The following is a 26,514-nucleotide window of genomic DNA, read 5'->3' as shown; positions in this document are numbered from 1 at the left end:
CATCCCTGACTTTTCTCCTTCTTGGATAGATCTACATCCAACCCATCAACAAACAGTGTTGGTCTGACTTCAAACTATATGAAGATTGCAAACACTTCTCACCACCTCCACTTCTACCACCGGTCCCAGTCACCCCCAGGCCTTGTCTAGATTATTGCAACACTTCCCTGGTCTCCCTGCTTCCACTGTTGTCTCTCTCTGGTCTGTTCTCAAAACAGCAGCCAGAATGATGGTATTTTAAGTCAGATCATGTCACTCCTGTGCTAAAAACCCTCTAAAGAGTAAAAGACAAGGTTCTTCTACTGGCCTGTGAGGCCTTACAGGAACTGGTCCTCTCCATTTGATTTCATCTTCTGGTGCACTCTCCTTGCTGACTCTGTTCCGGTCACAGTAGCCCTATACCCCACTACTATTTCTCCAACCCATCAGCCACACTGCTGTCCTCAGTTCCTTTTGCCTGAAATTGTCTTCCCTTATGGAGGCAGGGCTCACTCACTTCCCCTAGGTCTCTGCTCCACTGTCACCCCTGCTCAAATGAAAGGGGTCTTACCTGAGAAAATATAAGTAGCAATTCTATCAATCCCTTGCATTCCCTTCTCCCTGATTTTTTCCATAGCACTTACTACCACCATTTGATACCTATTAACTATTTATTAGTCCACTGTCTTTATCTTCTCTCACCAGAATTAATTTCAGTGAGGGCAGCTACACTGTGTTTTTTGTTCACTGCTAGGTCCACGGTCTCTAAAACTATACCTGGTCTGTTGCAGGCATGGACATATTTACTGAATGAATGAAATGCAAGTAAAACTGTGTCCATAAAACTAAGAAATTCACATTAATTTAGTCTTAGAACACTGCATTGGTTGTATCTCTTATGACATAAATTGACTTTCGGGATTTTCTCTTACCCATTGGTTAACACTGCTGATCTGTGCCATGTAGTAGTGTAAGAACTGGGTTGTCTTTTCCCACATCACGTAAGAGCTGCCAAGAAAAGCCAAATCCCAAATGGGTCTCAGAGAGGGATCAATATGTCCATGACTGTCTGAGAGGAAGAAAAAAAAAGGACATTTTCATTATGGCATTTTGGAGACACAATTTCGTATGTTTCAGGAACGTAAGCTCAGCCACATCAGTCCTCTCTTACAGCAAGACCTTGTGCTGGACACGACTTGTTCTTACCTGTTTCTACATCATATGCTGATTTATGTGCTTCAACGTGTCCTGCTGAGTAAAGCTACTATAAAAAAAATTAAGGGCTCTTTGCTGTACCATATTAACGCAAAGTAACAGCTATAATGATACTCAAAGTTAATCTAAAGTCTTCTTAGTTGAGAAGCATTTTAAAATTAGATTGAAAAGTCTATCAGTTCTCTTCTCCACATTACCTTCTGGTCCGGGTCTGCAGTCCTTGCAATGGTCTTTACCAATTGCCAAATGTCTGTCCTCTGATCATTGGCTTTAAAGCTAATCAATGAATTGGCAGTATCTCGGTTACTGATTTTGAACACATGAAGAAATCAAGCGAGTTTTTTCTGTGGTATTGTTTTTGGAACTGCCATCTTTTCATTTTAGCATACATTCATAAAAACCTACTTCATATCAGACACTGCTAGAGGTAGGGATACAATGATAAGAAATTACCTTTTGTGACTTTCAGGAACTCAAATTTTAGCACATAATTAATCTATGAGATAACTGCTCATGGACCATCATTTTATGCAATTTGGTGGAGATATCCTTAGTTTAAATAAAGGCTAAATAATAGTATAATATGTGAAGGATAGGAACAAACTTATTAGGAAACTAATCCTCCTCGGAAAAATAATCTTTAGCACAAATTCTTCTCTGTACGGGTGGAACTTGACTTGGCTGGCTTAGAATGATGGTCGATTCAAGGTGCCGCAAGAGACCCGAAGATGGGTCCCTACCCTCCACTTGCTGACACTGCAGAAACACAGCTGATACCTTCCTCAAGAGGAGGAGGATCAAAATGCTGACAGAGCACAGGGAAGGGAGAGGTTTCTTTAGGCTGGAGAAGTCTGGGGAAAGCTTCACAGAGAGGAGGTTTGAGCTGAGCCTCGGACTCCTGTGGTGTATGAGAGGGTGGGAGTGAGAGAGAGTGAGAGCTTCCTTCATCCAGCTACCCATCACGGGCTTCACCTTACGTGCCACTGTGAGCTCAACAAAGCCCACTGCTAGCAGGCGAGTTTGTTACACGAAATGCTGGGAATAACAGGGACAGCTGAACGTAAAAATGTGGGCAGCACTGCTAGAGAATCACTCAGGTGGCTGGACTTGGGCTGGTTCTTCCCAGGTCTTCAGTCTTTTCTTCTGTAGTGTACTTGGGCTCATCTAAAGGAGGCTTGTAAATTCATTAGAAAAGTGAAAATTGTACTCATCATAAAGACCAAATGACCACTTTTTTAGGGGAAAAACAGTGTGGAGCAAGGATATCCTGAAACGGATTAAATGGTCTCACCTATCAATTGTAGAGAACGTTGCCCTACAGAGCCCAGAGCCCCGGACTGACTACATGTTGAACTGAGGCTGCTGAGATGCGAACTGGCCAATCCAAGGACAGCTCCACAGTTCTGACTCACTTCTGTCTAAAACCAAACCTTTCCAGTTTTAATAATTTTGTGTACGCAGATAGGCTATAAATAGTACCATTATATGCCTCCACTGAACTTAAAGTGACAACAGAACTTGTAAATTGTTAATAAAAAGGTGTCTTCTATTAAAGAAGTTCTTGGAACTTCATGCCACACTAAGTTAGATTGTTACAGAATGATCCTTGTGGGCATGTAGGACTTACTAACTGAACATAAGGCAGTTTACCTTCACTATTAAAAAGTGTCCAAAATCTAGTGATCCCAAAGCAAATATTCAAAGAAAAGGTCTTATATAATTTCTAAAATTTGTCTTAAGGAGAATATATAAAATCTTATTTCCCCAGCTAATGCAAAAGGGGGGAAAATTCCTAAATAACTGTAGATTGTAAGCATCAGTCATTATCCCATTTATTTCAGACAGTACTAAATATAAGCAAATTCTACTACAACGTAAGATTTTGAATTATCCCTCATAATTCTTTGGAACAGGATTTAAGCTGAGTTGTCAAAGAATTACTATGAGAAACATCCAAGCTTCTGAATTCTAGAAAGGCAAGGAGCAGTATTCTGCCTGCAGGTTTTTAAGACTACTTAGTCTCGACAAATGGAGGGGGCACAGATGCACTCAGGAGTGGAGACCACAGGTCCCGCCATGTGGACATGGGTCCGTTACAGTCGCTGGTAAATGTCCCTCGCAAATGAGGGAGCTGGAGAGAGTGTGGGATGTGGAGTGCCACAGTGGCAAGATGTCAAGTTTAATACCCAAGCACAAGTCCAGAGATGACTTTTGTGGTTTTGCAAATTGGATTTGCCAGTAAGTGCTGAGTCTCACTCTGCCCACACACGCACTCAATAGTACTGAGCATAAGAAAAAATGAGCCCTGCTTCACTTCAGCTGAGTCACTTGGGAGGGCAGGGCTCATTTCTTATTAAAGACGGCACTGCTGCCCATTAGCTCTTGACCTAAATGAGACAAACTTGATTCCGCGGCAGCCTCCCAGCAAGGCCCGGAGACAGCTGGCTCACCCAGCCCTGCACCCAAGTCTGCAGTGGGCCCCGTGGGGCTCTGGCGATGGTGTCTCATCACGTAAGTTTCCAAGGCCAACACCACAAATCTTTAGAAATGTCGCCTCAGGCGCTGGACTCAGCCCTGAAAACTGCCCCCCCTCCCCTGCCACGTTCTTATCCTGTGGCAACTCTACCTCTTCTTTGAAGGTTGAGCTCTTGCCCTGACCCTTGTCTGGGATGGGAAGTGGGGAGATTAAAAGGGCACAGAGAGCTCTTGATGGAGTTACCATACTGTCCTGGAGATGAAGAACAGGAAATTGAGACTTCTGAGTTCTGTTTGAATAATGAGGTGTACCACATTCTATAGATGAATTAAAGTGCCACTTTGGGGATAAAAATGTAAATGATAATTCTATTTAAGATTCAGTCATTACATACATTTCCTAATACAGAAATTCCAGACACTAGTTCGTACCAGGTATGCTGACTACATCCAACGGGGTTTTAAGTTGCTTCATGTGCGTGTAAAGCAGGTAATCCTCTTGTTGTCTTTTGTTCTTCTCGATGAGCCGTGTACAAGTTACATTAATGGCCGGTCTGGGTTTCTGATTCCTGAAAAACACTCGAGCAGAACATTTCCCCAAACGTTCCTCACCATCCTGAAATAAAGATTTTGGAATTAAACAGAATGGCTACTTATCACTCCCCACCGACCCCAATTACATAGGTACACACAGGATTGAGAAGTTCCTCGTATGTGGCAGGATGCATTGGCATCAATATAGAGGCAGTGGTCTTGGCTTTGTGGAAAGTGATTTTTGTGCTCACAGCTGAACACAACAGTCCTTCACTATTTGCTGTCATTTAAACTCCTGCTTTCTGACGATGCCCTTATACAGTAATGCTGGGCATATTCGAAAGAAAGATAAGATTGTTGATGTCTGTTGAGTACTGCTTGGTTCAAACCTCAAGGACAGTAGGTACTTTACTCTCCACTGTGGACCAACACAATGCTCAGCTGGACCTCACACTTGCTAACTTGAACCAGAAGATGAAGCTGGTTCCCATTAACAAAAGTGACAACATCCTCATACTGCCTTATGAATTCAGTTCTCTTATACCAACTTTACAGATTAAGATACTGAAGTCTAAGGAGGAACCTACTCCAAGGTCTCACAGCTAGTAAATGCTAAGCCCGGAATTGAGCTCACGTCTGTCTGACACCAAAGCCTGGCTCTATACTAACTCCATCTCTCTACTCCAAGATCTCATCTGGAAGGAATGGAGGCAGATGTCACCCAAAATAGACCAATCCAAGGGATGTTTGTTTGCATTTGTATTTAAATGCAGACATACTGAGTATTCTGGGATCACCCTCGCTTTTCTTCCAATCCAGAGACACCTGGAGGTAGACAACTGGATGCTTCAATGCATGACTCAACCATAGGACAGTGCTTCTCCATCCTCATAGGTCACAAATTCCTTACCCCAACAACAACGACAACAAAAAGCCAGAATCTATTCCCAGAAAGGTGCACGTATGCTCAGACCCTCACCACTGAGCCTAGAATTGGCGGAAGTTCGTGGGCCTCTAGTCATGGCCCCACCCAAACCCACCCATGGGCCCCTAGTTAAGAACTCCTGTTACCAAGTGGTTGATTGAGCAGTTCAGTTCTTTTCACTTTTACAGTCATTGAAACTGGATGACAACAACCAAAAAGAAACTTTAAACAAAAAAGCCCACAAGGAAACAAATTTTAATGAAAGTTGGATCTGCTTAGTGAGTCCATGTCTAGCACTAACTCAAAAAACTGAAGTATGCTTTCCAACGGGAGGCTCTACCTCCTGTGAGTGCTACTTGGAATGAGAGGAAATTTCAGTAGTGCATTAAAATCCCAGTTATCGGCCCGCAACAAAGAAGGTGAAGGGTGCATCCCAGAAGAGGCTTTATCAAAGGCAGAATAGAGAGCTGGCACACAATCTCCTTTGATGTCTAAGCCGTTTCCAGGAAAGAGAAAAGGAACTGGGTATTGTTCCCTTTTGTTTTCCTTCCCTTTTGCCCCCCCACCCCAAAACAGCTCCACAGAATCAAAGCAAAGCACTCTCCTCATCCTCTGAAATGGAACATTTCAATTAGCTAGCTGTGCTCTTCACAGAAACACTGTTAGTCAAAATAATCTAGTAATTGTTTTCCCTTTAGCTTTAATCTAACACTTTCAGTTTGTAACACTAGAAATCAAAGGGGTCTTCCTTATGCTTTAAGAAAATGTTTAATTCTTAGGTGAAGTAGCAAAGTCAGAATACACCGTTATCTTGTTAGCACTTGTTTCTGTGTACTGGTAAGCATTCTTCCAGAAGCCTCCCTCTGGGCTGGGGGGTGGGGGTCATGCCTTCCCCTCGGAAGCTCTGCCCCCCGAGATACTTGAATGCAATGCTGCCTACTTTGACTCATGCACCACACAAAGAGCATCTGGGCTGCTCTCCACCCAAGTTCCAGCTACTGACTCCCAACTCAGCCCAGCACACGGCAGTTCATCTGGCTCTAATCTGTGTATGAGTCTTCTCTTTACTCTCTTCCTAAGAACGGGTAAAGGAAACTTGACAACCATGACCTGGCTTGGTCAGGATCGTAGAGACATTAATAATGTCTGTGGCATACATTGGTACCGCTCTGTGTTTTCTAGAATACTTTTGTACGGGAGCTCCTGGAATCGGCCTCATAGGATGCCAGCCTGCTAACGAGAAATGTCAACAGCTGACAGGAAGAGGAACGGGTTGACATTTGGGAGTGAGTCATTCTAAGCATTCAGAGGTGCTAGAAGGGGTACCAAAGGGACTGTGAAATTCCCTCCCAGGGGCAAAGGAAGGAGGGGACGGTGGCTCTGGGGACTGTTTTAAATGCAACCCTGCATAAGGCCATGAAGTTGAAGGAGTTCCATCGTGGGTTCCTGTTAGTTCTGTTCTTCAAGTCTTGAGAAGAGAAAACAAAGCATAAAAAAAACCAAACCAGAAGCTAACCTCCAGGTTGCTATATATTCAGATTTTCACTTTTTAAAAAAATAAATCCACATGAGCTGCTAATTTGGATACTTCACCAATTACGGCAGCTTACCTCTCGGTTATAGTGATCTGTGGTAAACACCAGGTCAACTTGACATTCCTTCTTTGGATTAACCTGAGACATAGAAACAGAATCTTAGCCTAGTAGAAGCTCTGTTAACATCGTCCTATTGAAGAATCACTCTCGTGACATAGCATGGCATGCAAATGGTAGCTGTAGCATTTATAATGGAATAAAAGCAGTCCTTTTTTGCAAGGAGAAAAGATCTCAAATTTTGCTCTGATCATGATATTTTTTTTTCCTTTTTTTTTTTTTTTTAAAGATTTTTATTTATTTGACAGAGAGAGATAGCGAGAGCAGGAACAAAAGCAGGGGGAGTGGGAGAGGGAGAAGCAGGCTTCCTGCTGAGCAGGGAGCCCGATGTGGGACTTGATCCCAGGACCCTGGGATCATGACCTGAGCCGAAGGCAGACGCTTAACGACTGAGCCACCCAGGCACCCTCTGATCATGATATTCTGCTTGCTAGTGGGACACATACTCACAAAGGGGAGTTCAGAAGGGAAATGGTTGTATTGAGGGGGCCAGTTGGCTTTGTGAGAGCAGGCACGTGCAGGCCAGGCTGGCAGGAAGCACCTCTCCCTGCCCCACCCCGGGCGCCCGTGCATCCGTGCATCCGGGAGGGCGCTGGCCAGGGAGAGCCCGCATGCTGCTCACGGTCATGGTCAAGAGGGAAGACGGCGGCAATGGTGCACCCCATTATAGATAATGGGTTTTCAGATGGTGGTAAATGAAGAAGGGGGGATGGGCATTAGTGGCTACTTCCACCAAGGTGGCCGAGGAGAACACCCTGAGGAGGATGCCTCAGCTCCAACACACAGTAGGGAAGCAGCCACCCCTCAGACCTTGGGGCAGAGGGGACCCGCCACTGAGGCCGGAGGTCTAGGACAGGATGGAGTACCGACACTGAAGATCCTCAGATGTATGGCCTCTCCCTCGCTGGCAGCTTTCACCAGCGGGTGTACTTCTAAACTCTGGAAATGCACGTGTAGCCTTTTAAACTTGTCATCGATTCCAATGCATAGTTTTAGACTTGACAAAGCCATATCACTGAGGCAATTTCAACTGTTTAGAAGAACTTCATGCTATTTGCCATCAAGTTGGAAACATCAATTTTCTTTGAATCTTAGCCCAGGAACACAACAACCAAACAGGATAGTTTTGTTTTGTTTTTTTTTAAAGATTTTATTTATTTATTTTGACAGAGAGAGACAGGGAGAGAGGGAACACAAGCAGGGGGAGTGGGAGAGGGAGAAGCAGGCTTCCTGCTGAGCAGGGAGCCTGATGCGGGGCTCGATCCCAGGACCCTGAGATCATGACCTGAGCTGAAGGCAGACACTTAATGACTGAGCCACCCAGGCACCCCACAGGATAGTTATTTTAAATAGGCCAGATACCATCCATTCCTATTTTAGATCCTTAAACAATTCTGAAAAGCTGGAGAATGGAGGGCTAGGATTCTCTGGCAATCATTTATGCAAAGAATATTTAAACATGTGAGTGTAGAGATGTCACTGTGGTGGGGGAGGGGCTGAGGGGTGGGGAGCACCCAGAGCACAGCGCAGGGGTAGTTTGCTTAGGACTCATTTTCAATCTTGAAAAAGTTCTGGTGTAAGCTGCAACACAGATTTCAATTTACAGAATTCACACGCACCAGTCTGACTTCTCCTTCCTTCACTGTTCACCACCCACCCTGCCAAGCACGGTGTGCAGGATGGGATACAGAGAAATAGAACATCCAGTCCAGCCTTACCAGAGACCCCCTTCTACTGTGGCAACAGGCAAGTCACTAGAGACAGAGTGTTCATCAGTGTGGCCGAAAGCTGCACGTGTGCAGCGTGCTAAGTGTGGGGAGGGTACAGCAAGGGAGGCCTGAACTAGCTCTTTGAGGTGTGGGAATAGAGTACAAGGGCTGGCATTCCAGGGGAGGCAATGAAGCTAGAAAAAAGAATGTGGGGAGAATGGCACAAGGTCATGGAAAGCTTTTTTTTTTTTTAATGAAGAGGACTTGGAACTTGATCCTGAACTCAGAGGGGGAGGGAGGCCCCAGTAAACATAACTACAATACTTAAGGTGTTGGAAGGATAAGATATGGCATTAAAAGGGCTTAGACAGGGTCAGGGTAAAAGTTCAATGTATGGTCACTATTTTTATCATTAGTAAAATCTATAGACCTGAGGGAGAGAAAGAACTATGCTGGAAATTCGAGTCTGGCCCAAGTTCCAGGTTAGGGAAGAAGGGCAACACAGACTCAGGTTTGCTTTTACTTTGGTTTACTCCTGCCTGAAGCTCCCAATGAGTGGTTAACGGGTTTGAGATCTGCTCCAGGGTCACTGGATAAGGCTCTCTATGGCCTCAGTCTCCGAGACTCCTGAAGTTTGGGGTCTTTGCTTCCCGAGTCAAAGGAACACAGGAATGATGGGCTTGCTGCCTGTGACTCCCCCACCACACTGGGACCCACCAAGAACTAGTACTCACAGAATGCAGCCCCTCTGCTTGCCAGTAGGTTCTAAGCCTTGAATCACTTGTTGCACCAGCCCTGGGGCCCTCTCACCTGCTACATGCAGGACCTTTGCTTGCATCCACTTCAAGGCCCCCCTTGAGTGTAGGCCTCCTACACAGGAGTCAGGGACCCCCTCAGGCTGCTAGTTAGGGGGTGGGCAGGATGGGTAGTGTGACCATTCGTGAGGAGAGAAGGGGGAAGCAGAGTTGGTAGGTACAATCTCTGGTGCCCAGGAACGAGGGAGAGAAGTCCAGAAGGCAGCTGGATGTTATAGGAGATTCAGTGGAGTGGTCGAAGCCACAGAAATGGATGCAACCCCCCAGGGAAGATCTACTTGTACATAGAAAAGAATCCTGAGGACCACCAACCTTCATATCAATAATACATTGCGGAGGGGGGGGGTGCTTACTTGCCATAGACAAGGATTCACAAAAGTCTTCCTCATCCTTGATACAACTGGGCGTATTTTAAATAAACTACTTAGGATAGTATTTGAAAACAGTTTTTTGAAAACACACAGAGGCAAAATGAAGCATCAGTATGTACTCTTTGTAGGGAAAGAAACAGAACTCGATTAACAAAGGCTGTGAGCTGAGTCAGAATGGAGCCTGGCCTTTTGAAGAGTTATTTTCCTTGCTGATTTGATTTCCTTATTTTAATCAGGCACCCTTAAAAGCATCTACATTTTGTCCAAAATAAGATTTTTGTATTTTGGGTTGTGCTTTATCAGTTACCAAGACGCAGAGCTTTTATCTCCCACAGGGGCCTCTCCCTTCTTCCTTGCCTGAGTCACAAGCCCCTGTGAGGCCGCTTTGCCGGTCCTCCCGAGATAAGGCCCGCGAGCCGCGCCAGCCAGAGTCCGCTCCGACTGGGACGGTGTCTCGGTGCAGGACCGTGTTCCCCTCTGGCTATCTTTGATTACAACTGTTCTGCAGTAAAGAGGCCTCGGCGGTTGGACACCCCTCCGCAGTACTGGTGGAGCTCAGAGAGCTGTGCTAGGTGCTGGAACACGGGGCGACCGGACAGTGGTAGCCTGCACCCTCCGCACAGTGGGGGGGGAGGGGCGCGGGGAGAAGGACTTCAGAGAGATCCCTGTGGGACTGAAGATTTGATTACAGATGACTGAAGAGCTAGGAAAGGATAACTGGAGGACTGATCCAGTCTCAGGACCAGGGTCAGTGACCCCTAAACTGAACTGTGAAGATTAAGAAGGAATTGACTTGGGGGGTTGGGGGGGGTGGGGACAGCGGTGCAGGCAAATCATTCCACAGGGAAGGAACAGTGGGGAGGAAGTTCCCCGAGGAGCTGCCAGTGGGGCCAGAGGGCGGAGAGACAGACCAGGATAAGGAGGGCCCGGCTCACAGGCGATGGTGAGGATTTTATCATAAGAGAAATAGGAAGCCACAGACAGGAGAGATTTTTAAGAGTCCTCTAGCTGGAGTGTGGAGAGCTGGAGCTGGAGTGAGGAGGTGTTCAGAGTGAGCACAAGGCACAGAGACTGCAGGAGGCGAGCGGAGGGCCATGGAAATGGAGAGAAGTATACGGTGGACAGATAGGAGGGCTACAGAAGGTAACAATGAATGTAATTCAAGGGCAGAAATAACCTCTAGAATGTAAGTTTTATATTAGGACATTATTACACCAACCATCATTTAAATGATGCTTCTATTTAGAGAACAACAACAGATACCCTAGTGGGTCTGTGCTGGGTACAGTTCTGAGCACTCCACATGTCCTAACTATGCTAACAGAGCTCCGAAGGCCGGTTCAGACTCATGAGCAATCCTCTGACTAATGCAAATTAAAGAAGCCCTGAGGTATCGCTGTACAACTATCAGAATGGCAATAAATTAGAAAGTGGTTAGGGCCAACTGTGGGCCAGGTCTGGGGGCTGATGGAGAGTAGTCCGGTGCAGCCTGGCTGACGTGGTCACATCAAGCTTACATACGCCCTGCAAGCTAACAAACCCACCGCTGGGTACGTATCCCAGAGAAACCATGACGCTGGTTCCAGGGGACTCATAGGAGGAGGTTCCTTGAGGCACCGTATGTGTAGTGGGAGTTGGAGGCAATCTGGTGTCCATCCCTGGAGGGTGGGCAGGTAAAATGGGGGTGCCGGCCACAGAGTGCCATGGGCGGGGGGGGGACAGGTAGCAAACTAGCTGACATACAGCAATGTACATAGATCCTAAAGGCTGTGAGTGAAAACAGAAACAGACAAAATGTATAGCATAAAACGATTTACAAAAAATTGTTTAAAAGTTTGCACACAAACCCAACAATATCTTTTATAAGAATACTGACAAACAGATGAATACACATCAGACTTTTTTGAGTGGTGGCCCATGGGAGGGTGGGGGTGGAATGGGAATGGGGATAAAAGAATAAATTCCAGAAGGAGCCTCCATGGACCAAAGACAAAAATGGTCCCCGAAATGAGGCGTGGTCCTCCCTCAGCTTTGCACCTGGGACCAAGACCACATGAACAGGCTTTTAAAAAGATAAAAAGTCATTTAAAAATGTTAAGTCTAAAGTAACTGAGCATGGATGTCTTGACCCCATATCTTAGATTTAGGTCCTTGTTTTTTTCCCAGTTAGTGGGATTAGCTTTGAGGAGTGTGCTAAACAAATGAGACCTGGTTTCGAATCTAGACGTTCTACTCCCAGGATGGAGCCAAACTCTCCAGGTCAGGTGGCCCTCCCTCTGCGCTGGCTCTTGGTTTGCTACAGCTGCATGGTGCAGAGCTAATCCATCCATTCAAAGCTATGAAAAAAAAAAAAAGTAGATACTTTTTGAAAGAGCTTACTCTAGTTCTGGGAAAGGTGACAACAGTTCTGGCTTCCCTGAGGGAAGAAGTGTTCCTGGAATAGCAGGTCACGGTGCTTACACCCTTTCATCTCCCTTCCCCCCACCCCCACTCCCAAGTGTCCAAATGGGAGACAGATTAGGAAGTCTCATACCCGTTTCTTAAAACACAGCAAGAGGTACCGCACTGCTCTAATACTTTCCAGAACATTGGCGCTTTATATAAAAGAAAAGTCTGCAAACAGAGCAAATGACTGTGTGACTATATAACCTGAAGGGATGAATTAGTAGCTCTTTGCTACAGATTTCTTTTTAATTATGTATAAAAGAGGATTTATGGGCTATAGCCTCGAACACAATGCTTTACAATCAGGGACCACTAATCATATGGATTATATTCTAACCTGGCTTCTGTGTGTGTTTTGTTTTCCAGGTTTCTTGGTTTTGCTCCCACTGGCCGCGAGGGAAGGCAGCCCCCTCCCATGTGTGCTTTCCACACACCGAGCCTCACAAGGAACGGGCTCTTAGGGGAATGAGCAGCACTTTGATTGGGGCTTCCCCTGCAGTAAGGAGGGAAACCGGCTGCTTTTAAAGTCCTGTTTGAGAAAGTGTTCAAAGGGAAGTGTACAAAGGATGACTGAACTCAGTATATTAGATTTTGGGGGAGAGCGTAAGAAACATGCTCCTCACATCCTTAGCAAATCAATATCATGCATTTATTTAATGCTTGTACGTAAAGCATCCTGCTAACCACTGGGAAAGAACAAATGATAAAGTTAGAATACATATAATGGGCTCTTGCTACATGCTTCTTGTGGTTCTACACAGTGCCTGTGGATTAGCACATCCCCCCGGGAGCCGTTTGAGGTAGATACCATCATTGCCCCATTTTAAGGATGAAGAAGTGGAGTCAACCACCGCAAGTCACAGAGCTAGTAAGTAATAAAGCCTGGCTTCGGACGGCTGCTTGGCCCTTATACGGCACAGAAGCTGTAAGACAGAACCAGCAGCCTCTGAGAGAGGGTGGAAAGAAAGCTGTTGAATGCGTGCATGGGGGGGTGGGGGAGGGGAGGGAGACTGACGGTGCTTATAACCATGGTACTACAGACAGGACCACCCAAACCCTCTGGAAGGAACTGGCCAGGCCTGTGTCTAGGGCAGCTGTAACTAAGTACCACAAATCGGGTGCCTGAATAGAAATTGATACTCTCACAGGTGTGAAGGCTAGAAGTCCAAAATCGAGGTGTTACCAGGGCTGTGCCCCCTGGCGACTCTGCGTAGGATCCCTCCTTGCCTCTCCCTGCCTTCTGGTGATGGCCGGCAGTCCTGGCGTTTCCTTGGCTTGCAGCTGCAGCATTTCAACCTCTTCTCCGTCTTTAGGGGGCATCTTCTCTCAAGTGGTCTTCCTCTAAGGACATCAGTCGTTGGATATAGGGCCCAAGCTAACCCAGCATGGCCTCATCTTAACCTGATTACATCTGCAGAGACTATTTCCAGGCAAGGTCAGGATCACAAGTGCACGGGTTAGGACTTCGGTGTATCTTCTTTGATGGTTGATGGCACAAGAACCCCCAAAAGCATGAAAGTGAAGACAATCTGAGATTTTGTAAGGAGCCTCGGGTGTGTTATTTCAGGCGAGGCACAAAGGGGAGCATGAGCCAGTGCAGGTGAGGAAATCTCCAGGGAGGACCGGGACTGAGAGAAGCCGAGAGAAAGGGAGAGGCGCCCAGCACAAGGAAGGAGGTGAGCAGCCAGGTTGGGAGGTCCGCGAGTTAGTGGAAGGATATACTTGGAGTGAAGGTTAAGATGGTGGATTGGGGCCAGATTTGAGAAGGCCTCTTACAGAGAGGTTACTCTCGAGTTGGTGGATCTCAAACTTAAGCGGCAATGGAATCTCCCGGAGGGCCTGCAGAGACACAGTGTGGTGGGCCTTCCCTCCAGAGTTTGGGGTCGGCAAACTGGGGGCCGGCCCCGGGAATCTGCATTTTAAGGAGTTCCAAGGGGGCTCTTCTGCTGGTCTGGGGACCACCGTTTGAGCCCTTCTCCTGAGGTGCTGGGTGGAACAGCTGAAGTTCTGAGGGAGGCGCAGAAGTGACAAGTAGCTCCAGTGACCGTCACTAGCATACAGCTGACTGAGAGTCCAAGGACACGACAATTCGGAGGGCCCAAGGCTTTCATGAGGACTGAAGGAAATGGAGGAACGTAATTCAAAGTTTGGTTGACATAGGGTCTTTGGCAGTTAGGTCATGGGGCCTCAGGAGGTTAAGGGGGCAGGTCTGGCCCCTGCTCCAGGGAGTGCCGTCAGTAAACTCCATGGCAACCCAGCGTGGGCTCTTGTGCAAGCAGGAACCTTTGAAGGCGGCACTCCGGACTGAAACAGTTCAAATACATACAGTGTTGAGGAAAATTCACTCCTAGCTTCCTATTACATGGAGAGCTACTTTGCTAAGTAAAGACATTTATATATGCATCAAGAAGTTAAAACTGGGGCGCCTGGGTGGCTCAGTCGGTTGAGCATCCGACTCTTGGTTTCAGCTCAGGTCATGATCTCAGGGTCCCGGGATGGGGAGCCCCACATTCGGCTCTATGCTCAGTGGGGAGTGTGTGTGAGGATTCTCTCGCTTGCTCGCTCTATCCCTCTGTCCCTCCCCCCACTCATGCATGCGCTTTCTAAAGTAAATGAATACATAAAAGCTTTCAAAAATTAAAACTAAACTGAAAAAATAAGTTAAAACTGCCCATTCTAATAGCACCTCTACAAAGTCATGGTTTATTTTCAGTAAAAAGCTGTGTACTGTAAAACGTAAAGGCTTCTTTTCATGTCAACGCGTCAAAGATTCTTCCACCACATGTCTGGACTATATGTATATTAGATACGATACAATGTTTGTTTGAAGTCAAGTCACTGAAATATCGGTGTGAATACTGGAAATAAACCTGAGGACCTTCATGAGGGAGAGACGATAGGTATTTATTTCCTTTTAGAAACCTAACACCCCCTTTACACTCACTCAAAAATTGGGAACCGACAAAAGAGCAGGAACGGCCGCAAGAAGCCCTGCTGTCGGCTGTCACAGGGGGCCATGAAAATGCCGTGACTCGGGGGGGTTCCAAAGACACAATTCTGCCAAAAGCTAATCTACAGAAATAAAACCCTGTGCTCTGGGGAAATGCTGTCTTTGCTTTTCCTCTCTTTGTGGATGGTTGCTCAGCACAATCCCTTCATGTTGCCTTAGGGCTGGTGGTGACAACATTAAACTTCATGCTTTCAGCCTGAGGGGACGGGTGGTGGGGACAACTCCTGTTGTCATCGAGTTCCCAGGTGATTTTTTTTTTTATTAAAGATTTTATTTATTTGACAGTGAGAGATACAGCGAGAGAGGGAACACAAGCAGGGGGAGTGGGAGAGGGAGAAGCAGGCTTCCCGCCGAGCAAGGAGCCCGATGCGGGGCTCGATCCCAGGACCCCGGGATCATGACCTGAGCCGAAGGCAGACGCTTAACGACTGAGCCACCCAGACCCCCCTCCCAGGTGATTCTAATCTCCCTTCCCACACACACTGGGCCCCGCTGGTCTGACAGACTCAGCTTCTAAATGTCCCCTCCAGCCTTCACATTTGGTAAAAAAAACATAAATGTCATGCCATTTCAGTAAAAGCAAACTCCTTCATTTTGTAAGGTTAGCTTTATGAGTCAGGCTCGGTGGCAGAGAAGTAAAAGAATCATTTGTGGATAAAAATTGCTGTGCTGTTCTTATGTTCTGGACAGAGAGCTTCAGTGTATTACATTATACCCGGGAATTATCTTCCTGCGTTTTCCTTCTCTTCAGCAATGCCAGATAAAGCAGAGTCTATGGAACGAAAGTCCGTGACCTTTGGATCAGGCCCCATCCCGTGGGGTCCAAGGAGACCTTTGCACGTGGACACTCTGCTTTATTAGGTTAAGTAGCAGTGGACAGAAAGACTCAAGAGTGCTGTTTAGCCAACTCTAGTTCCAAGTTCTCGGCCCTTGGAAAGAAGCTAAAGTGGACATGGCCCGAGGCGGTGTTACCCTCGGCTTCCCCTCTAGCTCAGGGTGGGGCTAAGTAGAAAAGGCTGGCCGTGAGAGGGATAAGAGGTGCTGGGTCTGCCGCATTCCTCTAGAAGGGCTGGGCCCGGCCCAGCTTGTGTTCCAGATGCCCCAGGTCCCAGCACCCTTCCAGCTATCTTTACGTTCATTGAACAAATAGCATTTGTTTCTTACAGAGCCTGATGTCAGAGGAATGGAGGAACAAAGAGGTCTGAGCCCTTCCACGGTAGAGCAACAGACCTAGCCCTGTTGAGGAGCAAGCATAAAGCAGCCCCCAGTCAAGCACCGAGACGGTGTGCGGGGGGCAGACGTGTTTGGCGGTGAGGAGGTTACCAAGGCTGCAGAGATCAGCCAGACAAGAGGTGTGGGCAAGAGCTGCTATTTCTTGGGCACAATCACGTGTCCAGCAGTCTGGGGAGTACTTGCATGAGCCCATAGCTACCCCAGAAACTGGGTGAGGTAGGCCGATTAATAGCCCTCAAAGATGCCCACGTCCAGTTCCTGGAATCTCTAAGTATGTGGCCTAACAAGGCAAAGGGAATGTCCTCAGTGTGAAGACTGAGGATCCTCAAGTTAAGGATCTGGAGATTGGCAGACAGCCCGATGATCCAGGTGGGCTTAATGAACGTATTTACAAGAGTCCTTCTGAGGACTCATTCAGGAGACTCTGTGCTGCTGACTTTGAAGATGGAAGATGGAAACAGGAGCCAAGGGCCTGGAAAAGACAAGGAAACAGATTCTCCCCTAGAGTGTCTGGAAGAAAGGCAGCCCTTCCAACACGCTGATCTAGACTCATTTGGACCACTGACCTCCAGAACTGTAAGAGAATAAATCTGTGGGGTCTTTTAACCTATAAAGTCTGTGGTCATTTGTTACAGCAGTGAAACTAATTACAGATGTTAGTGATTCTTAATGTTGTTCTCTGTGTGGGCAGGTCCTCTGGGGGCCATTGTGGGTTTATATCCATCTTGCTCACAGCTACGGTACAAGACCCCCTTTGATAACTTGACTTTACTGGGTAGAGACATGCTGAACAAGCACAAGAAGTAACCTAGAGTGGACACTTGCTATGGTTACTATCCCCAACGTCTCCTGTGGGACCGGCCCTGTAAAAACCTCTCCAGCTGAGGCATTACCGCAAAGGCAAATAAGTAGCGAGGCTGCATATGTGAGGAAAATCTCTAGGGCGACTCACTGTCCATACAAGGAGAACTAAGGTCAGAAGCATTCCTACTTACTATCTCATCTGGGGGCAGCTGGTTTGGGTGACTGGGGCTAGGTGCCAAGGAGGCCAAGGCCTAAGTTTATCATCAGGGCCAGGTGGCCTGTTCCCGTCCCGTGCTCGACCCAGACTCTGCAGTCAGAGCGTGCAGACCAGATGGGTGCTATGGTGGAAGGCTGGGCAGAGACCTTGGGAGCACCTGGGCCTTTTCAGCACGAGCAATGCCTGGGAAGGAAGGAGAGTGTATCTGTTTTGCACTCTCGGGATTGTTAGGTTCCATCCCCAGGGCAGTGTGAGGGAGTGTTCATCTTGCAAATCCCACCCCTGTTCTTCTGTGATGCCTGGGAGGCTTCCTTGAGTGAAAGTAAAGATTGGAAAGTGATAGAGGAAGAAGGTTTTTTTTAGTAGAGGAAGTGCTGTCCTAAACGCTTGTGACTCAGCAGACAGGCTCCGTTCCGCTGTCAGACACGTGGCCGGGTGCCTCCAGTAGCCCAGCCTGTCTGCCCTGACGGTGGCCTGACGCTTGCCAGAAGTCCACTGTTTTGCTCCCAAACTCGCTCCTGCCAGGGGTACCTATTGTCTAATTGCAAACTAACGGTCCCATAAACTGTGAAGAGTGGAAGCACAAAAAAAAAAAAGTATCATGGTATCATGTCCACAAAATCCAAGTTAAATTTGTAGAAGAAATTAAGTCTCTCAAACTCTTGCTGTTGAATAGGGTGTGGATGAGTCAAGACTGAGCAAGAAAGAAGAAAAAAGGGTAAAAGCAGAGGACTGTGCTGTATTCTTTGCAAGTGCTCCCAGCACTGTAAGTAAAGCAAAATAGAAATCACAGAGGATCCATAACGGCTGAGTTTTCTTGCCAGAAAACTGCAAGGGGTGACAATGAAATGGCCTTGGCCCTATACCCAAAAATAGGTGATAGATTTACATTTATTGATTTTAATTTAAATCGAAGCATTTTGAGGCATGGGTATATAACCTCCCTCCCCCAAACACAGGAGCCAAGAAGTGCAGCGGGCACTCACCTTAAGTGACCAATCCCCAGGCAATGGCGGATTCCGGAGTGGGTTGCCTTTCTCATAAAGTACGCGCATGCAAAGATCTCTAAATGTCAGGGGAGGGGCTGGCCTCTCATCATCTGCTAGGGGCAGTGGTCTCAGGACTTGCTAAGACTCGTCTCAGTGTAAGGGGCAGCCTCTTAAGGGAAGAAGGAATTGGGAGTGGGGCTGGTCCAGGATACCCTGGGTATCAACACCACCCATCATCTCCCACCACTCTGCACTGTGGGTCATGAGGCTGTGCCACATGCTAAGTGGAGGGGAAAGCCAGGAAAAAAGACGGCACCGGGTAGGACAGTGAGGGGACACAAGCTGTGGTCTGCGATCTCTCCCTATTATTTAGTAAACAAAAGGAAACAGAATGCTCGCTTGGCTCTTTCAGCAGCTAGCACGGATTTCTTCCCAAAACTTGGCTACATTTACTGCCACAGCTCTTACTGGATTTCACCACAAGAGGGCGAAAAGGTTTCTAAAATGAGAGATTCTTGTACAGCTAGGAAATCAAATCAATCAGGGCTGGGAGAGGTCTTAAAACACTTGGTTCACCGGTTTTCAAAATCTTTTTAGCTGAAACCACAGCAAGAACTGCATTCTTCATAGTGAACCAGTTCAGGAACATATATATATATATATATATATATATATATATATATATATATATATATATATATTTTTTTTTTTTTTTTTTTTTGTGAGAGAGAATGAGAGACAGAGAGCACGAGAGGGAGGAGGGTCAGAGGGAGAAGCAGACCCCCCGCTGAGCAGGGAGCCCGATGCGGGACTCGATCCCGGGACTCCAGGATCACGACCTGAGCCAAAGGCAGATGCTTAACGACTGAGCCACCCAGGCGCCCCATGAACATATATTTGAAACACATTGTAGGTACTAATTACTCTTATTTTTGAAACACACTCCACTAGTTTGTACGCCAACCAATTTTGTTAAAAATTAACCAACAAGCCACAAAACATCGGCAACCTACTAACTTGATTTCCTACCCCACCAGTGGGCCATTACTTTGAAAACCGCTGACTTGGCTCCAGCCTCTCATCTTACAGAGGGGTGCATGGGCCCTTAGGGTGAAGAGGGCTCCCCAGGAGCTACACTTTGCACACACGCCCAGCCACCTGCTCACCCTAGGGGCAGTCCTGGATGAGTGACAGACATTGTGCAGCAACTGAGCACTCACCCTGGAAATGCACCAATTTAATAAAGAATGCAGACCCAGGGGCGCCTGGGTGGCTCAGTCGGTTGAGTGACTGCCTTCGGCTCAGGTCATGATCCTGGAGTCCCGGGATTGAGTCCCGCATCGGGCTCCCTGCTCGGCGAGGAGCCTGCTTCTCCCTCTGACCCTCCCCCCTCTCATGTACTCCCGCTCTCTCATTCTCTCTCTCTCAAATAAAAATAAATAAAATCTTTAAAAAAGGGCGCCTGGGTGGCTCAGTTGGTTAAGCGACTGCCTTGGGCTCGGGTCACGATCCTGGAGTCCCGGGATCGAGTCCCGCATCGGGCTCCCTGCTCGGCGGGGAGTCTGCTTCTCCCTCTGACCCTCCTCCTTCTCATGCTCTGTCTCTCATTCTCTCTGTCTCAAATAAATAAATAAAATCTTTAAAAAAAAAAAATAAAAGAATGCAGACCCATTTGGGGCTGTACCATTTTTCACTTCTTGTCAATACTATGTTCTTGTAAGTACAGCAGAAATTCCTTCAGCCACTACACTGAAAGCTCCACTCAGGTGAGGTCTGCACTGCTCATTCAGGTAGCCAAGAAACTGCTTCAAAACTGAATGAATATCAAAGAGGCTTTCCCGATGATCCCATCCCAATCTGAATTAGGGCCATAATATCTAGCCCAGTGCCAGGCACATAGTAAGTGCTCAAGAAATAACTCATGGATAAATGGATCACCCCTCAGACAGTATAATGGTGACTCATATTTTTTATATTTTACAACTGGTACTTCTATCCTCTTAAAGAACTCTTAAAAACACCTAGCATGGTTGGCGAGGTCATGGATCATGGATTATTTCCACCCCAAATAAGGAAATAATCAGAAAAGACATGATCTTTCTTCTCTAGGTTGTGTGGCTCACTGGAGGCAAAGCAGGGGCTAGAATCTGGGTTCCCTACAACACCACACCAACCAGCCCATGGCAGCTCCCCAGTAGGAGACAGCACCCCACTCTCAGGGCGCCCCCCCCCAGCCCCAAGGATCGTGGCAGGCCACGGCCACAAATTAAGATATACCTTGCCCTAGGCTGCCTTGATCACCCTTGAAGGTGGGCCCCCATTTAGTGGTGATGTTTGAAAGTGGTAGAGGAATGGAGAAAAAATTTCACTGAATTTCTGGGAAAAACTGAAACCACTTTAGTGTCTAGAGTCTCTTGGTCCTGAAAGTCACTGAGCTCTTTTTCCTGGCTCCTTGATTTAAAAACATTTATAACTATTTTCAGGAGAAATGTAAAGGTAAACCAAATGACAATAGGTTATCCTTTCTTAGGGTCAATACCCTGCATTCCCCTACTTATTAACTACCACCCTCCCCCCCACCACTCCCCACATGCATATCTGCCTCCAACTTATTGATTTATTGCCCCACCCCGTTTTGGTTTTTTTTGTGTGTGGTTTTTTTTTTGGTCACAAGGAAAATTCCTTTAAAATTCAGGAACATTATACTATTACAAATGAAAAACACTAACTGAGCTCTTTGAGGAAGAGCAGGGGAATTTTTACTTAACTCATTTGGGTTTTGAGAACTTAGTTATTTTGTGAAAGATGCCAAGTATTTAATGTTCTTTCAAGGGGATGACTAAATTCATAAAAAAAGCAAAGTATTATTAGTTTTTTATGGTCTTGGAAGGAAGAAAAGAATTCCTGGAACTTGAAAACTGAGTTTTCTGTAGGCAATGCTCCTCAATGATAACCAGGGAGCAAATCTTCAGGGAGACTCTCTGGGAGGTGGCTACTCTCCTACTTTGATAGAAAGTTCTCAAGCTCTGTTTCTGCACTTCTCTCTTGAACTAGTAAAACTGCACTTTTCTCCCTGAGACAGCAAGGATCGTTTAAAAAGGTGAGAAGAGTAGGTTGCCTTTTTCTAGGAAAAATTTGATTTCATCAGTCAATAAATTTAGCCACCTTAGCTACAGGATTAAGTCTTTGAGGAACAAAGTCTGTGTTTCCAAAAGGCCTTCCCCACCCCTGTATCTGACACCAAGACTAGAACAATCTTAAACAAAAATCCTACTGCCCCTCTTTAAAACTCTACACTCAATTCTAGATTTTGTGAGGCTGAGTCCGCAGGCTTTGTGGAATATTTGGGGGTTACTGGAAAGAGTGTCGCTGCTCTTGGGACAGAGTGGAGTTCTGTAACTTTGCAATCTTCTGTTTGATGAAGCAAGCAATGTAGCTCCACACACACAAATAAGGTTCCAACAGCCAGTGCCTGGAAATCAGCAACCAAATCAGGAGCTGCCAAATTCTCATTCATTCCATTCACATGGATAACAGCCCTGGTCCATTCCCATTAAAGCAGACGCCAGTATTAGGAAGGTGCCTGCACCCTCGGCCAGCGCACCGATTCCAACCACTTTATCCGGAAGCCCTTGCAGGGTCGCCTGCGGTGGAGACAGTCCGTCTACGGTCCGCAGGGGAACGGGCGCAGATTTTAGAAATCCCGCCCAGGACTTCTGCTGGAGCCATGGTGGGTCGCGCAGTGACCACCTCTTTGGCAAGCACCTCTGGATACCCCCAAACAAGATCGAGCCTCGCCTTTGGGGCCTGTTCCTCAGTTTCCCCATGCACCTCTCTCCCAGGAATGGGAGCTGCCCTGTGAAAAATCTACGGCCTCGTAAACGCCGAAAGAGCCAGCCAGCTTCCCGGGCACTCTGCGCAACCACGGGCCGCTGCACGGCCTGACCACTTCGGAGGCGCCGAGGCACTAGCCCGATCTCCCCCAACGTCGTACTCCTCACAGACCCCGTCTCGGATCGGCCGCGGGGCGGGCGGACGGGCGCGCGCGCACAGGTGTCGCTGCCCACGCGGTGCGCGGCCGTGTCACTCGGGCACTCACCGTGGCGCGGCCCTCCAGCACGGCGGCCAGCACTCGCAGGGCGCTCGGCGAGCCCGCGCGGAAGTTGAAGAAGTGCAGCGCCGCGCGCGCCGCCTGCTGCAGGAGTCCGCGCTGGAGCTCGGCGTCCTGGAGCCCAGGGGAGTCCTCGGCCCCTCCGGGCGCCGCGGGTGCCGCCGCCACCCCTTGGAGGGCCAGCAACAGCAGCGGCGCGAGCAGCAGGACGGCGGGGCGCGGGCCCCCAGGCCCAGACGCGGCTGGCGGTTGCCGGCGGGGCGGCATGGACGCGGGCGGGCGGGCGCGGGGTTCGACGGTTCGGGCTCCGGGCGGGCTGCGCTGGCGCTGGAGGAAATAAGGCCGCGGCGGGCCACTCCCCTCCGCCCCCGGGGCGGCCCGCTGCCGGGAGCCCGGGTCCCCGCTCGGCCGCGCCCTCTCAGCGCTTCCTCCAGCCCCGGGGCCCCTCCGCCCCGCCCCACTCCGCCTGGGCCCCAGCTGCTCCGGCTCGAAGCCGGGACGCGGCGGCGCCTCCGTGGCGCGGGGCCGGGGGTGTCTGGCCCGGGCTGCGCTGGCAGAGGGACGAGGGGGGCAGTGGAGACTCCTCCCCCGAGGGAGCGCCGCGCCCCCAGCCCAGTCGGGGACCCGGCTGGAATCCCTTGGAGACTTGAACCTGGGCCAGGGCTCAGAGTCCCATCCAGAGATGATGGAATCAGTGGGGTGGATGGAATATTTTGTAAAGGCCTGAGTACTCTATTGATAACTTAGTTTTCTCCCTTCCCGTCACCCCTGGTCTCTCCAGTGCAAGCACCCACGTAGGGCTTGGAAAGCACAGATGGTAGCAATTATTAGAAAACCGGTAAAAACAACTATTTATACGTGAGAGAGACCACACGCTGTAACACAACTCCCTTTCTACATGCTGATGTTTGCACAGACCGTCTGGAGGGACAATCAGAAACCGGGAACCGTGGTTGCCTCTGAAGAGGGAGCTGGGGGTGGGAGGAGCTTACTCTAACTGCAAGACTTTGATTCTTTGCTATCATCTCTTACTGGTAGTAACAGCAGCTGGGAGCGTGGGGGCGGAGTCAGACCGCAGGGGTTGAAGAGCAGCTTCACCAGCGTGTTCCTGGACTGCTCCGCACTTTTGTGGTGCCTCCTAATGGTTTGCATGTGCTAATATCTATACATACGTAAAGCACACAGTAATGGCTATGTGAGTGATTGCTTGTATTAACCTAAAAAATTAGATATAATCTTGAAAATAATGCAGTCAGCTGTGGATTTCTTTTCACAAATGATGAGAGGGGATGAGCCCTGGAGACCTACATATTTTCCATGCTATGTCTCCAGGCCTGTAACGTCTGTCCTAAAACCCCTGGAGGAAGGCATTTTGCTGGTCGTGGAAGGAACAGAAACCTTGCTTGACGGAGTGAGCTGTTTTCCTAGAACATTTGGCTTCCTGATCGCTTCCTTGAAGGTGCCTAGGACTCAGGAATTCATTGTCCTCAACACTGGGCCCATAAAGCTACCTGATGCTCACACTGTCTGCAGCAAGTCCCCAGAGATGGGAACAAGACCCAGGGCTTGGAGCATCACCCCTACACCCCACCAGACTCTGAATAGCAAGGCAAACAGCGAGGGGCACCTGCAGCACCAAGGGCTCTAGAATGCAAGTCTGGGCTGTGATGGGCTGTGATAGTTTTCTGAATTTGTGAGGTTAAGAAGGGAGACTTTCTAGCTGGAACCAGTGAGAATGAATCCTTTGAGATGCAGAACTGGAGACAAGTTCTTTCTAAAAGAGATGTGATAGAAAACAGAGTAGTTAACATTTATTCCTGTCACCAAGGAAAGATTTCACATGACATAGTTAGAGACTGACATGGGTGTGTTTGAAAAGCCTCACAATCCAAGTGGATAAGGTAACCAGCACTATCCAATAGAATTTTCTAATGAAAATGTTTCTATATTTGCATTGTCTATATGGCAGCCACTAGTTACATGGAGCTACTGACTGTTTGGAATGTGGTTAGTGCAATTGAAGAACTGAATTTTTAATTGATTTAAATATACATAGTCACTTGTGGTTGTTGATTGCCGTATTAGCACAGTTATAGACAACTGACTTTTCACTACAGCAATGATTTGGGGAAAGAGGGAAAATAAGATTTTGGGGAGCCGTGTTTCAGATAGGATGCTACATGCTTTCTGTGACAGAATCATCTCATTCAATCTTCACAGTCTAGAGGAGTAAACTGGAGGCCAGAGAGAGGTTACATGACTTGCCCAAGGTTGCATTACTAGCAAGGGTCAGGAAAGGGGTCCACACTCAGGTGTGGCCCACCTTTTCTCCAAGCACTGTTTGGTATATTCCACAACCAGAGACTCGAGATGGAGGGGTTTAGATTACAACAACAAAGCTAAAGAAGGGCGAGAAAATACAACTGTGCAGTCAGAAGACTTGGGATTATTTTATATCAAGAGAAGAATACTGAAGGATCCATTCAATCTTCAGTGCTAAATTAAAAGATTTTTTAGAGGAGAGCAGGGGGCTGTCTCTATTACCACTAACGAAAATTTCATTTTATTCTGGTTATTCTCAGGGACATGGAGGGATTAATATAGCCTTGGTTCTGAGGTGTGGGCATCTCTCTTTATATCTCATGAGCCTGGTTGGACTTCAGGGCCCCAGAAGGAACTCAACAGCCTGAGCCTTAGGACACTGTATGAGTGGCATTTGGGCTGACCAGAAACTGGTGGCTTCTAAAGAAGATAAGAAGTATCAGGATTCCTATATCCAAATTATTTGGTGATCACAACACTGGTTGTTAGCTAATGTACATAGTGAGTGAGGACAACCTGTTTGCTTGATACTCTTGATTTGGAGTCATTGCTACATTTGAGCAGATGAATAGAACCGCTACCCAATTCTCTCTTCCACTTACCTGTGAGCATGAAACAATTCTTTTAAAATCCACCACGTGTTCACAGTTAAAACTGAAAGTAACTTAGATGGTGTGGTTTTGACAAAAATTTCTTCTCTTGCCAAGATCTGACAAGCCCGTTTTGACACATATTGCCAACAGATGTTTTTAAAAATGTGATGAACATGGTCAGTACCCAATGTATTGGATTTTGCAATTTTCCAAAGTAAGCCCTCATTTTTGTCATGTCATGCAAGTTAGGAATGCACCATCTTTATAGATCAATTATACATTTTCTGACGAATCTGGCATCGCATTTTGTTTTTCTATCAATTACTTAAGACAGGATATTTGCCATTCCAAGAATGGATTAACATTCTACTTGATTTATAAACTGTGATGTAAAGTAAATTACAAGTTGGGACTGTTTTAATTTTCCAAGCAAAGGATATTCAAGTAAAGCTTGAAATTGTAAAATTTCTTCTTTCTTATTTGAGAAGATGCTGTATTTGTTCAGAGTGAAATAAAAAATTTTAAAGTTTTTCCCCCCTGGCAGTAATACTTATAATTTTATGTTCTTCAAAGAAAAATCCCTAGTAATTGTTAATATTTGTATACCATGAACTTCCTGGAGTGACTGATTTACGAAACTCTGTTTAATGACACTAGTGTTCACCAATCAAACTTCATAGAGTATGTTATCAGGGCAAACTAAAATCAGTTCCTCATACCGCAGAAGGATGCATCTGCCCACATACAGCAACCTAGATAATAAGACAATGTGTTATAAAATCCACATTGTATTTTTTCCTTGTCACCATTCTTTCCACAGACATGACAAGGCATGAATTGAATAGTGAGAACAAAATACTGATAAGTAAATCACCTGGCCAATAAATAGATGACACAATCACCTAGACAACTTATATACATACAGAGTCGGTTGAGTTCCTTGTAATGATGCAGTGGGTGGATTTTCAGGTTGGGCAGTTATTCAAGAAAAGCTGCATTTGTGGTGGATTTAGAAGTGTCAGCAAGTTGTGAGAATATCAAGGTAGGGGACTGTTCCAGGCAGGAGGGGTGGCCTGAATGAATGAACTGTAGGGAGGGCCAAGCACAGGACAGCA

The 26,514-nt window shown here is 47.2% G+C and overlaps 1 protein-coding gene across 1 annotated transcript in view; it reads right to left on the bottom strand.

The window, feature by feature from the left end:
- Positions 1-22,932, bottom strand: part of RARRES1 (retinoic acid receptor responder 1) — a 48,544-nt gene extending 25,612 nt beyond the window's left edge. The window contains exons 1-4 of the mRNA XM_045903474.3: positions 22,473-22,932; positions 6,739-6,801; positions 4,102-4,285; positions 912-1,048 (exon numbers count right to left, since the gene is read on the bottom strand). Of these exons, the coding sequence (XP_045759430.1) occupies positions 912-1,048; positions 4,102-4,285; positions 6,739-6,801; positions 22,473-22,751 (663 nt within the window). The 5' untranslated portion in view covers positions 22,752-22,932. The remainder of the gene's footprint in view (positions 1-911; positions 1,049-4,101; positions 4,286-6,738; positions 6,802-22,472) is intronic.
- Positions 22,933-26,514: the final 3,582 nt, after the last annotated feature.

The sequence above is a fragment of the Mirounga angustirostris genome, unplaced genomic scaffold, assembly GCF_029215605.1.
Source record: "Mirounga angustirostris isolate CCGP_5_RB_7025 unplaced genomic scaffold, mMirAng1.0.hap1 SCAF_1, whole genome shotgun sequence".
NCBI lineage: Eukaryota > Metazoa > Chordata > Mammalia > Carnivora > Phocidae > Mirounga > Mirounga angustirostris.
This window is presented reverse-complemented; position numbering and strand designations above follow the sequence as displayed.